We start from the raw sequence: 13,854 nt of genomic DNA, 5'->3' as shown, positions 1-13,854 counted from the left end.
CCATGTTTCCTCACACTAAGCCTGCACAAAGTAAACCATGTTTACTGAATTTTCCTGATGTGAAGACTAGTCTCAAAAGAAATTCAATGACATCAATATTACAATACAAGAACTAAAAGCCAACCAGTTTGCTATATCCGAGACAACCAATTTTTCAAAACAAAATCCATAACAAAACACAAAGCATAATAACATTCGAAACATTAAAAGCAGATGAGAATTAACACAATCAAGTATCAGCAGATAAGGGTACCCAACAAGCTGAAAGTTCATCCTACATCATAGCTTAACTTCCTAACAATAAAATGAGCAACCCCACATAGAAATTACTTCAACTACACAAAACCCTCCTAGTATTTGGGTAAAAAATTGGAAAAGGAAATATGGGTTTAGTGAATTTTCACCTGAAAATTAGTTTGGATTTCAAATCAGGAATTTGCACACTCAGATTCCTCGTATTCTGCAACAAATTCATATCAAACAATGTACATCAATAATCTCAATTAAGATTAGATATGATTGGAACTATGTCTAATCAATCATATATTGGAACTGTCCTAATCAATTAAGATTACCTAATATCGTATCCTACAACATGCATGAAATCGTAAAACCCTATGATTTTTTCAATCAATTTAACACAAAAAAATAAAATGAAACAAAATCAACATTGAAGTTAGATCTTACCTTGAATCAACCGAGTAGAGGGTTCTCAATGAGATCCGTTAACAGCTTTGAATTTGATATGTAACTTGAGAGGTGTGAGAGGTACTGGTAAATCAGATAAAGAAGGGTTTTATGCTTCTGCGTTGTAACTTCACAAGAATCATCCTCAAACCCTAGCTATTAATCTCAAAGCCATGGATGATTTCGGGTATTTCAAAGATTTACCTGAGATTCTATTGAAAAAGAACTGGGTGGAAGAAATGGTTGAAGGAGAAAACGAGAAAAGATAATTTCCTGGTTAGATTTAGATCGATTTGACAAAAGAAATGGAGTTAACATTTTACCCCTTGTTTATTTTAAAATAACGGTACAATGGACACGAGAGAGAAGAAAGGACGGGGATTATTTGGTCTTTTACATATATTAGGTGGGTAAGCGGGCAGGGTAGGATAATTTCGGGTTTTATCCATCACCCTACCCATTTGACGACGAATAAGATAAATTTTAACCGTCACCCTCCCCATCAATATCGGGTAGGATACGATACGAGTAAAAATTGTGACGGGTAGGATAGGATGGCGGGTAAGGGTAGGATATGTGCACCCCTGCTTGGGCCTAACTCATTATTAATTCTGCATTTTCTACATTTTAAATTTATTAAATTAATTAAAACAATTATTTCACGAGAAATAATTTTCTGTCTTTTCATTGCTACTAATCAGTGACGTATCAAATTACTTGGGAGGGATCGAAATTCATGTAACACAAAATACTTTCAAATTTAATACCCTCGATGGTATTCTGGTACTCCTATTAGTAATGTTTCCGTATTTCTACGAAAAAGACATGGTTTTACACTACATTGATGCGAAGGTGCTGTGAAATATCGTAATAAGACTTTTAAGACTATTCCATCCGGGCGAGTGCGTGGAATGCACCTTGTGGGGTCATCGTCATAGACCGAGAAAGAGTACCACAATGACAATTCGGTGGACTTCCAAATCATGGAACCATTTCCAGCCAAAATTATATGTAATGTCCTATTTATAAACTCGTAAGACTTGGGTGCAAGCAACAAACATGCCACTTTTCTGAAAACGATGAGCACTATTTTTGAGATTGTTATAACAAATCCAACTACTGCACATATTCGCATACTTGAATGACTTTCCAAAATTCAGATGTGCCAGTGAGAAAAAGTAAAAGCTCATACCACAGTTGGCTGGCTAGTTTGCTTATTTTGTAGGCCATTATTGACTCAGCAAACTTGCATCAGAAGCAAAAGCATAATTGAACTCGAGTTAAATGACAGATGACGAAAACGTTAAGGTAGTGAATACGATCATTATTTCGAATAGATTGCAAAATGTCAAAAATGTAAACATGATCACCATTATTGTGTATATTTGACCTGACCATATCAGCAGCATACACACGATCTAGTAGTATCCTCCAGCGACTCCTGTCCTTGTTAATTAGTTATCTCCTGGCATCGTTTTTCATTTACCTGTATATTCTGTACTGTTTCTTGTGATAATTATTTCCTTCCCAGCTTAAATAAATACCTGTATATTCTGTCAAGAAAAGAGAATGATTCGCTTAACCCCTTTCGTTTATTTCACGTGTCTTATCAAACTTTACAGCGTATGCAAATAGAACATGGTATACGTATTAGATAACATGGTAAAGGAATAAAGACAGCGACATGGATTCACAAATGACACTTTTACGTTTCTCTTTAGGCTCCGAATATGCTTCTGAATCACTTCTACCACGCATTACCTGCACATAGAAAGTTGTTGCACTTCTCGTCTTGTACTTCTACCTTGAGTTTATGAAAAACAACCTGACGAACAATTTTCGCAGTGAATGATTTTTGGGTTATTTAGACCAGGACATGATAAAACATAATGCAGGTATTGTCAATCTGGCACAGTTAATGTATGGCTTGGGTGCATATACCCTACTGGTATGGAGCTGGTTTGTAGTTGGTATTGATGATGGTATAGCTACCCTGTGAAAGTAACATTCAACTAATCAAGCAAAAGCCTAATCAAAACAAAGTTTTGAGGATGACATAAAACGATTAGTTGGTCGCCACAGAAAGATGATCAATCGAAACCAAAGGAGGGTTTGTAAGTTTTCTGTCACCCAAAAAAGATGAAAATTGAACTAAAATTGTTACGTGGAAAGCGACATTTCTCAAAACCAAAATTTTATTAGTTTTATGATCGATCGTTCCAAGAACTTTCCAGGTAACTAAAGTTAGCGAAATCTCGACGCGTAATCCGAGAAATGCTTTGGCTTCATTTTTCTTCTGCCGCAAAAGGGTAGACCTTGATTTATAAGTTTGGTTTCTCTTTTCTCAAATACATGACACAGATTGGATAACTTGGCCTATGTAAAGAGCGGTGAGGATCTGTCTTTGGCGAAGATAAATCAATGATTGTGGTTATCCATACCGCATCTTTTCCCCGCACATGTTAGTGGTGGTCCAGATTTGTCCTCAAAAAGATAAATATACGGCTGTAGTTCTCCTGACCACATCCTCATCTCGCACGTGTAAGTATTGGCCAAGATTTCATCTCCCAAATGATAAATCTATGGCTGTAATTACTCCCATAAAACTAACATTTAGTGACCCATTAATCTAATATAATAAATACCTAACTAATTAGTGTTTCACACTAATTGATGATAAATACTTAATTATTCATGATAAATGTTCATTTAATGAATCAAATAAATACATATTTTTATTAATAAATAAATTGATTAAAAACTATATATATATATATATTGATCGGTAAAGAATTTGGTGCTGGCGAGTTTCGAACTCAGAACTGGTATCATCACCCAATGACTTTATCACTATACTACAGTGATCCCTATTAAAAATTATATTAATAATTTTTAATAATTGTAGTGAAAGAAGCAGTGGGTGGTGGAAACAGTAGCGGGTATGTGTGAGTGGTGGAGGTGATAACATTACTGCTGGTGGAAAAAATAGTGGGCGTGGCTGGTTTTTACGTTACGGTGGTGGATGTTAGTGAATAGTAGTGGACAATAATAGTTTTGTGTCTTTACAAAATGGGCAACATTTTATTGTGATAGATGTAGTAATCGTTGGATGTTTTTAGCACAATTGGTAAGGAGAAAACACAAATATTTTGAGGAGGATTCCAGAGTACAAAATAAAATTTGAACAATTTAGGCTAGATAAAGAACGATCAAATTTATACTTGCAGAACATAAATCTACCGCTGTAAATGATCACGTTTAGTTAATAATAAATGTTCAATTGATATTTCATAATAAATGTTTCTTTAATTAATCAAATGAATATATTTTTGTTGATACATAATAAATTTATTTGATATTAACCAAATCAGTAAGCATTAATTGTGGTTGTGATGGTGGACAGTGGTAGGGATAAATAGTGGCGGGTATTGGTGAGACTGGTGGAGTGGTGACGATAATGTGGTGGTGGAAGAAGTAGTGGCAGTAGGGTGACAAAAGGGTCCTAAGATAGGTAAATTAAGCACTAATAGTGGTTTTGATGGTGGGTGGTGATGGTGGATCAGCGGTGGGGATAATGGTGGTGAATATTGGTAAGACTGGTGGAGCGGTGACGATAATGTGGTGCTGGAAGAAGTAGTGGCAGTAGGGTGAGAAAATGTATCCTAAGATAGGTAAATTATTTAGTCAATCTTGGTTAATATTTCTTTGTTTTGTTTTGTTTTGTTTTGTTTTGTTATAATTTGATATTAGTTTTCAAATTATTATTATTTTTTATTTTTTAGAATTAAAACAATTTTTTAAAGACCGGATTTTTCCAAAAAAGAAAATGTTGCGATTTTAAGATTTACCGGATAGGGGGTAGGAAGAAAAATGAAACTTATAAAAAAATTGACCAAACACAAGGCTACACGCGAATTAATTGTAATCGGTTCAGTTTTTCAAATCTTTCTTTATTCCCTTTTTTGTCATGGTTTCCGTTTCTGTCATTATTTCTCCCCTACTTCATGGAATTATGCAATGCTACGCGTGAATTAATTGTAATCGATTCAGTTTCTCACATCTCTCTTTATTCCCCTTTTTTGTCATGATTTCTGTTTTTGTCATTTCTCCCCAACTTCGTGTAATTATGCATGCTTGAGAAATAGTTCATGATAATAGGTAAAGAGACAAGAAAATAAATGGACCAAGAATTAAATATTATTATAAATCTTAGAAAAATGAATAAACACAATCTATGTAAATAGGGAACCCAACAATTTATATCAAAGAGCAAAATTAAATTCTAATGCTAACAGATTTTGCAAGATTAATCTAATTGATTTTAAAGTAATTTTAGGTGTTTTTAGTTTTGTTACAAGTTTGGTGAATGACCTTTGATGATATTTTTTTGAAGTAGTGAACGAAGTAATAATGTTCTACTGCATGCTTTAAATCAACTATGTTTGTCCCAAAGGATTGTATGACTTACATATACAATACTAAAAGATTCGAGAAAAAGGACATGTTTATTAATGAACTCCTCAAAACATTTAGACTTGGATCGATCGGTTCGATTCTTCTCAGACAATTACGACATGTATGAAACGATGGATACATTTGAAACACATATCCTTACCCGTGCAGTTACGGCCCAAAAATATGACTCAGTATTTCCCCACAGCGAAACCTCTGTATCATTGGAACATGTAACCTGTTATTTTGCTGGTCCTTTGCAAGTTCTGTTATAACGAGACAACACCACCATGATTGTTTACTCCTGACTCATCTGAGTCGTCTGGATCTGAGTGAAATCACCTGATTCATCTGGATCTGACTCGATATGTTTGTTTTGAATCAGATCTGATTCATCTGACTCAAAAAATGTGAGTCAATGGTTTGGTCCTTTGAGTCAAGGATATTTTGTTATCTGACTCAAATGGGTCCGAGTCAGAGGTTATGTCTGAGTCATAGGTCGAGTCAGATCTGACTCAAAATGCAAAACAAACGGTCTTACTGCTGACTCGGCCCGAGTCAGGGATCGACTCAGATCCAGAGGCCGAGTCAGCTGCAAACAAACAAGTCATGTCAGGAGAAAAACTGTTCAGCGAGCGGTACATCCAAATAAGATGGGAATTCAAACAATTTTTGATGTTAACTAATACCTCAATTTACAAATAATTACCTGGAAGAGAAGAAAAGAAAGAATTATTAGGAAGTGAAAGAGAAAAAAATGGACTAGCATTAAGTATGTGCCCCTTATTAACTGTGAGAAAGGGTGTCACAGGCTAAAATGGAAAACCAAAAATATGGCCAGTGTGTCCTTAATATGGAAGAAATTTGGGAACAAAAAGTATGGCATGTGCACTTTTTTTAATATTCTAATGATAACATGGTCAATGTGGGTCTGTTTAGGTGACAATATTGGCCATGCGTAACTGTGAGCAGGGGTGTAACAAAGAAATGTCCCGTAACAACACGGGTTAAGCTTAGTTCTTCTACAAAGTGAGAGCCCCTATTAACTTGGCGATAACAATGTCATGGGCAAAAGTTAAGAATACATTTATGGGCGACAGATTGTGTTTTCCAAAAGATAAAGGGCATCCGTCCATGCGCAGCCTGCATAACAATTGAGTCTTATAGAGAGCATTGGCATTTTTTTCTTAGCCAGTAAAGAAAATCAGTTTGCTAGCTGTTCAAAAGGAAAAGAGTAGCATATATATAAGACTTTCTTGACTGCAATCAAGCGTCTAATTAAGGTGGTTTAAAATTACGAATCAGCTCATCTGTATGTCAGTACGCTGTATTTTTATGTTTAGCCTTTGATTCACAACAAGAAGAGAGAACTACAAAACTGATTCAGCAGAGGGCTTTAGAATAAAACAGTATCAACTCTCTCACTCGAGAGTTCTTCTCCGTTGCCTTATTTTAAAAGTGCAATAAAAAACCGGAACTCAAGCTTCTGCTTTGTGCGAGCTATGAGATGCTTATGTGCTTTGTGTGAAGAATTACAATAATTAGCTAGTGTGACCACTGACAATACGTATCATCCGTTAACGCCGTAGCGGTGTAAATAGGCAATGACAGTACTAAACAAGTATCTCTTCCTTCTGTCGTTCTTCTCTTTCGACCCACTCTTTGTTACTTTTACTTCTTTCGGCGGGAGTTTGACTGTAATGGAAAAATAATCCCCAAGTAGCTGCGTAAGAAAACACAAACTGCAAGAGAATAAGGTGGCTTTATTAGTATGCTCTTTTGTAGTGGTCTTTGAGAGCTGCTTGATGTTTTGGATCATGCTCTTTTTTTTTTTATCTCCAAGGGGGAACGGTTCTTTTCTAACATTAGTTTTCGGTGTCTGGATTTTGAATTTGAGTCGGAACTAACTCGTGACCTGACTCATAGGACCAGGCTACTAATTCATATATTTTTGAGTCAGTTGAGTTACGTCTTACTCGAAAAACAAACACATTAAATCAAATCCATATAAGTCTGGTGATTCAGTCAGATGCAGGAAAAAAAATATTATGTGAGAGACCATCTTACTAACCCTTTAGACACTTCACAAACACAAAAAATCTAGTAGATAATATTCCCATAGTGTAGTATTACACAAGCTACGAGACAGAATCGGGTTAGCATTCAGAATAATAACATGGATCTGAGGGGTAATGAAATTATCATTTTGTTTAGTGGGTTTCAGTGTGGCAGACTAAGTTTTGGACTCGCATAATAATCATCACTGCTATAGATACCAAACTCCATGGGAGTTGCCAAATGTGACTTACACAATAAAGAGCTCCGCGACCTTCTTTTTCGTTATTTTTTATTTCCGACCCCAATTTCACCTTTAGTGTCGTCCCCTGGTGATCTGAAAGAAGAAATGAACTATCCATTGAAAATTTGTACTCCGAAGCCTAAAACAAAAACTTAAATTCGACTCGTTGTTCCTTCTCTAAATCAACCATTGCTACAGAGTGTGGAAGAAATAAAAATGGTAGTAGTATTTGGACAAAGGATTTTCATGTTTAATCGGAGGTGGATAAAAGTTTTCATAAGACCAAGTCCTACTTGTGATCAATATTTTATAGATCCAAATCCCAAAGTGTTTTGGTTCTAAAATTGTCTTAGCTCATCTGAAACTACACTACTGTATAAGTACGAAAAAAATGATCTCGTTAAAGATCGAACTATTATTTCCTTTCACGAAATCTAAAATCACTGTAAGATTGCCGAGGCAAAAGAGACGAGGATAATTCAACTTTGATTTGTGTTATTTACCTTCACCACTAGCCAGACCACGTCGTTGGATTAGCTTTGAAGCTTGACTTGCCGATGTTTGAGATGACATTCTACCTCTTGTTACGGAAGCTGCTTGACGAGCAACAGCCAGCCAAGCAGCCATTTGCACTGGTTTCTAGAGAAAGAGAGATCGGAAAAAAGAGAACTAGTGAAATGAACTATTCTAAATCTGTGGTTGACTTGATCGAGGTTTCGATGACTGTACATTCGAACATGCGTGCACATGGCCATTCATACGACATTATGAACAATTGAGATTGATATATTGAGATTGTTTTAGTGAGACGAGTAATAACTAAAGAACCCCTTCAGGCATGAGACTTCAATTCAAATCTCATTCACAATTGACTGATAGATCAGCCGCGTTTATGGATAGATTATATAGTATGCGGAGTCTGTAAAACCAAAAGCATCAGATGTCACCCCTATGCCTGGATTTGGATTTAATCGTATTCACCCAAAATGATCCAAGTCTGATTGAAAATGATCCAAGTCTGATTACAATTCAGATAAGTATTCAGTGCAGTGAAAAAGAGAAGGCACTTCTGAGTGCAACTGGAGAACTTATTAAAGGTCTTGGTTCTTTTATGTACCAAATATAATATGAAAGCCGGAAAATAGAGAAATCATAAGTCAGGCAACTCAGGCTCCATCGCAGAGGAGTTAAGTTCTGCCAGTTTCTATTTATTAAAGCTTGTTGTGAGCGAATAAGAATTAGATTTAACCGTTATTAGCAGAGGACAAAGAAACACAACGAAAACAACAACAAATTCAAAGGAGAACAATCCCTTTTGTTTTGGTTCTGTTCTGTATTGTTAAAATCGCCCCTCTATTCCTATAAGCTCATACACAAAGCACGCACATATCAATAATCAAGAAGAGTACAAACAAATTATTTTTCCTCAGCAGGTGGAGGACCCTTCCACTTGAAGTTGTCTGCATAAGCCTTAACCTGCAACGAGAACCCACGTCAAAAACAACTTATAGACACAGGAGGAATGAAAATTTACAGTTGCCAAGCTTCTAAAGAAACATGCTATATTTGAACAATGGAGTAAGCTAAGGATTGTTGTAAACCTAACAAAATTCAAACAAACTTAAATAAAGGACACCGTGTATCCATTTTTAAACGTAAAAGATTTTCCAAACATTTTCTAGTTTAAAAATATATATTTTTACGACAATCCTTTTCCTTCAATTCAAACATTTTCTAGTTTAAATAAACCTATATATTTTTATTGTTTTCCAACGTAAAAGATTTTCTAGTTTACTTTTTTGTTTTGTTTGTTTCCAACTCTTGCAACTAAGCATTTTTGTTTCTTGAAGGGGTACAACCTTGGACCTCTCCAGTTGAAGATAGATATTACTGCAAGTGAAGAAGTTCAAGAACATACGACTTGAGAGTTGTGTTTTAGGTAGACAATATTGCAAAAGGGCTGAGATGCACATTGAACATGTCCTAATAAGAATATAGGCTTTGAGATCTTTTTCTCTCATAATGCTTCCCCATTAGGAAACAGCACATTGACTGATTCTTATGAAAGAACCATTCTGGCCTTCTATGAAACATGAGGTCTTTGAGTAAAGGCCATTCCCAGTCAAAATCTTAATCATACGGCAAATGGCATCACAAGGAGTAAGGCAAAATCAGACTAATCACATAAAATATATAGATAACGTGTGTATTATAAGTGTATAATTCTGTTTATGAAGTTAATGAGAGAAGAAAACAAACCTTCAAAAGTGGTGTATGGTGCTTCTTAACCTGCACCAAAAACCAAAAAAAAAAGATTATGTAAAAATGTCTTGGTTTACCATATCACACAAAGAAGCTGACAATGAAATTTGCATGAAAATAACTAAGACACCATCTTCATATTACAATCACATGTACTATCCCTAATAATCATGTGTATGATTGACAAATCGAAAAAGAAGAAAAGTACATGGTCGTAAGTTGTGAAATAAATTAATAGAAGACAAAAGATATCCAAGCATCCAATGTATATGGCTTACGAGAAATAGCATGAGAAGGTGATGAAATCAAGATAACGTATCTCATTCTTTCCTGATTTCCTCATCAACATTGTCAACAATATATTACATTTACAAACAAAACAAGAGTGTGTGACACTTCAGCTATCAAAGTTCATTGAGTAGATGTCTGTTTGATCAAATGCCCTGAGTTGGTAGAGGTGAAAGGATTGTGGATTTATAAATCAAAACAGCATGGCTTTTGTACAGCGAAGTTGCATGAAATTGGAATTTCAAATGATATAACTCAGTATTAACAGCTTCGGCGAATGAAAATCAAATGGATGCCAGCATATCAGAAGTGAGTGAAGCTAAATTGGCAGATATATCAACTATCGAATTGGGTCTATATTTGAGAACAGGAACATTCAGTCTCACTGGTGCAAAAGACAAGATCAATGGTGCAGATATGGAAGATATGAAATTACCTTTTCAGGTGCATAGATGAATATGACAAAATGGAAAAATGACTACACATTTTTGTACACTGACAATACATACAAACTACAATAAGATACCATAACAGTTCAAAGTTTTAAAACTTCTACTTACTGTCGAAACTTTAATCTTGACACACAGACAATCTTTAGGTCTTATTTTACGTTTTGCACCATACAAACAATGGAATCTACTACCTAAATGGAGAAGTCTTATAATTTGCAAACATGTACTCAAATAACGAAGTGCAGAGCAAAATAAAGGTAGTCATTTCCCTCTAATCATAAAAGAAAATCTCTTCTACTAGAGAAGAAACGTATAGTAGATTATTCTGGGAGTTAGAACCTTCATGACTTCACTAGTTTCCAGAAAACAAGTAGTAATAAGACATACCACGTACTCCCATCCATGTTTCTCCGCAAAGAATTTTGCAGCTTCTTCACTTTCGAAGCTAAGTGCAGCATCGCCAACATTGGCATATGGGTCCCCAGTTGATGTCCAGCCCATCAAAGGATTTTCCCACCTGCAAACGTGAAACTAAACTATCAACAATCTCAGCGTACATATTTAATGAAAAAGTAGTTAAAAAACATCCCTAGCTATTGCCGGTTATAGGTTCCAATATTAGGAACTAAACTTGGTAGTTGGTTGATGCCCTGCACCGAATAAACCCTCTTAACAACTCTAGCTTTAGGCCCTGACGCATCAAATATCTCTTGTATTCCGTGAATACGACCCTGTATTACCTCTGTGTTCTAGGCTTCGTTGATTTGACAAATACTTAGACTTAAGATTAAGGTTTAGATAGATATGGGGCTATTACATTAGCTCAATAATGACTACGATTAGTATCAACCTAACTGAGAAGGATCTCGTCAAGTTATCCTGCACTCAAACAATGAGACCATCTTTAAACTGATTGCTCTTTTGTTACTGCAAGCACATCATTACAATTTCCCTTCACTGTTGAAATAGAATCGTTTTTCCGACAACAAAAGGTTTTAAAGAGAGAAACAAATTGCCAATGAGAAAGCATACTTCTGGTTCGACATGAAATTGATCTTCCATTTTCCAACTTTCCCAGAACCTTGTTGGGTAGCACTCCTAGCAGGTGAGTAGATTACAACCTGCAAATAACATAAAATGATTTGTAAAGATAATGAACTTCACAGGATCCAGACAAGAAAATGCAAGTGTATGTAAATTAGATAGATGGCTTAATAAGACCAAAATTGAAGAGTCTAATAAAACCCTCATAGCTAAAAGTCCAGATTAACATAATTGTAAGAAATTGAATCCCGTGTATAACAGTATAGATTCGCCCTAATTCAGCATCAAAGCGATTAACCATATCTCTAATTCAAAGCTTTGTTCTTAGGATTTCGAAATAAGAACAAAAACCCTAAAAATGAGAAATGAGAAATGTAAGAAAAAAGTACCCTTCTATGGAGATGTTCTTGAGGGATACCGGAAACCATCCCGATCTCACCAGCCTTAATCTCTACCAATGCATCTGATGAGAAAGATCTTGAAGACGAAGCAGAGAATAGAGCTGATCGGACATTATGAAAAGCAACCCTAGAGCTTCGTTGAAGAGTGTTGGTCATCTTTGAGACCTGGTTTTTCTTCAATCCAATTTATTTCTCGTGTTTATTTCATTTTTGTTCCTTTTCTCGTACAGGAATAGGACTCACTGCTTCGAGATACGCATCAGTAGGTTATTGAAATCTCAAGAAACGCCATCTCCTCTCACGCGCCCAAATGCACATCGTAGGTCTAGACTCTTAGTCCAGTTCAAGACCCGGTCAGGGCAATTCGTAGGCGGTTTTCCAACAACTTATACGCCCTCCGTTTTCGTAAAAGAATTACTTGTTAGTTCTTCGTTTAACCTATTTTTAGGCGAAAAAAATAATAAATGATAGTACTCTATTTTCATAAACGGAGGTAGTGTACTTGATCAACCACTTACATGGACAAAGTGGATTTTACGTTATGATAAAATGTGACTAGAAGCAAAAAGAAAAAGCACGCGAAGTAAAATTGTGCAACATTAACTGAGATGTTGGCGGATGAAGCTTAGCGGAGAACGACTAGTTTTCGGCCATATTTTTACTACTATAAATAATATGTCACTTTCAAACACTTCACTCACCCCAAAATTCGCTTCTCTTGAATTTTCTAGACTAAATTTTTTTTAATTTTTATTTTACTATTTTAAATTCCTCAATTGAAATGTCAAAAAGCGATCATATTTTTTGTGAGAACAAACTTGAAATTGTTGTTGATAAGTATGTATTAATTTAAAAAGAAAAATAGAAAATATTAAAAATGAAAGAAAAATGTCATTTATTTATTTTTCTCCGATTGAATTTCTTTACTATATTTTTAATATAATGCATTTTGACTAATGAGACACATTACATAGTTAAATCAGTACTAGCACACACAAGTTAGTAGTTAAGAAATTACGCCCAAGAAAAAAAAAGAATCTCAAATTTTAGAAGTTAATCCATGAAAATGTTCTGTTAAAAGGCGAACAAGGGCTCAGATTTTTAAAAGTTAACGATCGAAGTTACAAAAACCAAGGGAAAGCAGTTCAAGAGTGCATTGAATAGAAGCGCCAAATGAAAATAACCAAGAAGCCAAAAATTGCCCAAAATTCTTATTCAAGTCTTAATTTAAGTTGTTATTGTCTGAAAGTTTATATCTTATACACATGACACAGTAATATTAATTAATTAATAATTAATTAATTAAAATAATTTAGAACTTAAAATTTTGTCATCTATTTTTAATTAGTCGGTACGTTTTACATTAAAACTTCAATTAACTTGGTTACATTTAATAACGACAAATATAACATCAAACTAAATTGGATTAAATCCATGCGTATGAATTTTATGGAGTATTCAAAGGGACCCGTTGGATAACAATAATATTTATAACGGTCATTGAAAAAGCGGAGGTAAAACATCCACACCCGATATTTCGTTTAGGTAAGCTGTATGGACTAACTCCAATATACTTTTAAGAGAATGAACTAGACAGACAGACTCAATCAAGGAAAAGTATATCCAAGAGTTATATATCTCTGTTTCTTAATGTAATCAGCAAATCAAACAGATAGAAATTCGTGAGCCTGATTAATATAAGAAACAACTTGGACGGTATCAAAAACCAATATCCAAGCGTCAATCAATTCAATCAACAACTAAACGTTGGATTCACGAATTGATTGAACTTACGCACAACCTCTGATATTTCAATTATATAAACAAATATAATATGGAAAAGAAATAACATAGACATCAAAGATTTTGTTAACGAGGAAACCGCAAATGCAAAAAAAATCCGGGATCTAGTCCAGCTCTGAACACCGCACTATATTAAGCCGCTAAAGATACTAGCATACTACAAGTT

General features: G+C 35.0%; 2 protein-coding genes across 3 annotated transcripts; both read right to left on the bottom strand.

Annotated features, from left to right (window-relative positions):
• Nucleotides 1–6,427: 6,427 nt before the first annotated feature.
• Nucleotides 6,428–8,283, bottom strand: LOC113278063. Of its 2 annotated transcripts, none has more exons than XM_026526999.1 (3): nucleotides 7,942–8,283; nucleotides 7,449–7,531; nucleotides 6,428–6,834 (listed from the first exon to the last, which is right to left on the bottom strand). In XM_026526999.1, exons 1-3 carry the CDS (start codon nucleotides 8,063–8,065, stop codon nucleotides 6,811–6,813), a joined length of 231 nt encoding a protein of 76 aa, XP_026382784.1. In that variant the 5' UTR covers nucleotides 8,066–8,283; the 3' UTR covers nucleotides 6,428–6,810. The 2 variants fall into 2 exon arrangements, with proteins under 2 accessions (XP_026382784.1, XP_026382783.1); XM_026526998.1 differs by having other exon boundaries at nucleotides 6,428–6,881; nucleotides 7,942–8,275.
• A 297-nt stretch (nucleotides 8,284–8,580) lies between these two features.
• On the bottom strand, nucleotides 8,581–12,097 carry LOC113283509 (NADH dehydrogenase [ubiquinone] iron-sulfur protein 4, mitochondrial-like). Its single transcript, XM_026532787.1, has 5 exons — nucleotides 11,874–12,097; nucleotides 11,473–11,561; nucleotides 10,828–10,957; nucleotides 9,698–9,727; nucleotides 8,581–8,914 (listed from the first exon to the last, which is right to left on the bottom strand). Exons 1-5 carry the CDS (start codon nucleotides 12,039–12,041, stop codon nucleotides 8,855–8,857), a joined length of 477 nt encoding a protein of 158 aa, XP_026388572.1. The 5' UTR covers nucleotides 12,042–12,097; the 3' UTR covers nucleotides 8,581–8,854.
• Between the last annotated feature and the right edge of the window lie 1,757 nt (nucleotides 12,098–13,854).

Source organism: Papaver somniferum, chromosome 5, assembly GCF_003573695.1.
Source record: "Papaver somniferum cultivar HN1 chromosome 5, ASM357369v1, whole genome shotgun sequence".
Lineage (NCBI taxonomy): Eukaryota > Viridiplantae > Streptophyta > Magnoliopsida > Ranunculales > Papaveraceae > Papaver > Papaver somniferum.
The sequence above is the reverse complement of the archived record's forward strand: the minus strand, read 5'-3'. Positions and strand labels throughout refer to the sequence as shown.

Coding starts and splice junctions, on each gene's coding strand:
- LOC113278063 (XM_026526998.1), bottom strand. CDS start 8,065: ATGGCTGCTTGGCTGGCTGTTGCTCGTCAAGCAGCTTCCGTAACAAGA. Junction 7,532..7,941: donor TGGTCTGGCTAGTGGTGAAG/GTAAATAACACA, acceptor TTCTTCTTTCAG/ATCACCAGGGGACGACACTA. Junction 6,882..7,448: donor GTCGCGGAGCTCTTTATTGT/GTAAGTCACATT, acceptor ATTCTCTTGCAG/TTTGTGTTTTCTTACGCAGC.
- LOC113283509 (XM_026532787.1), bottom strand. CDS start 12,041: ATGACCAACACTCTTCAACGAAGCTCTAGGGTTGCTTTTCATAATGTC. Junction 11,562..11,873: donor AAGAACATCTCCATAGAAGG/GTACTTTTTTCT, acceptor TGTTATTTGCAG/GTTGTAATCTACTCACCTGC. Junction 8,915..9,697: donor ACCATACACCACTTTTGAAG/GTTTGTTTTCTT, acceptor TTCTCGTTGCAG/GTTAAGGCTTATGCAGACAA.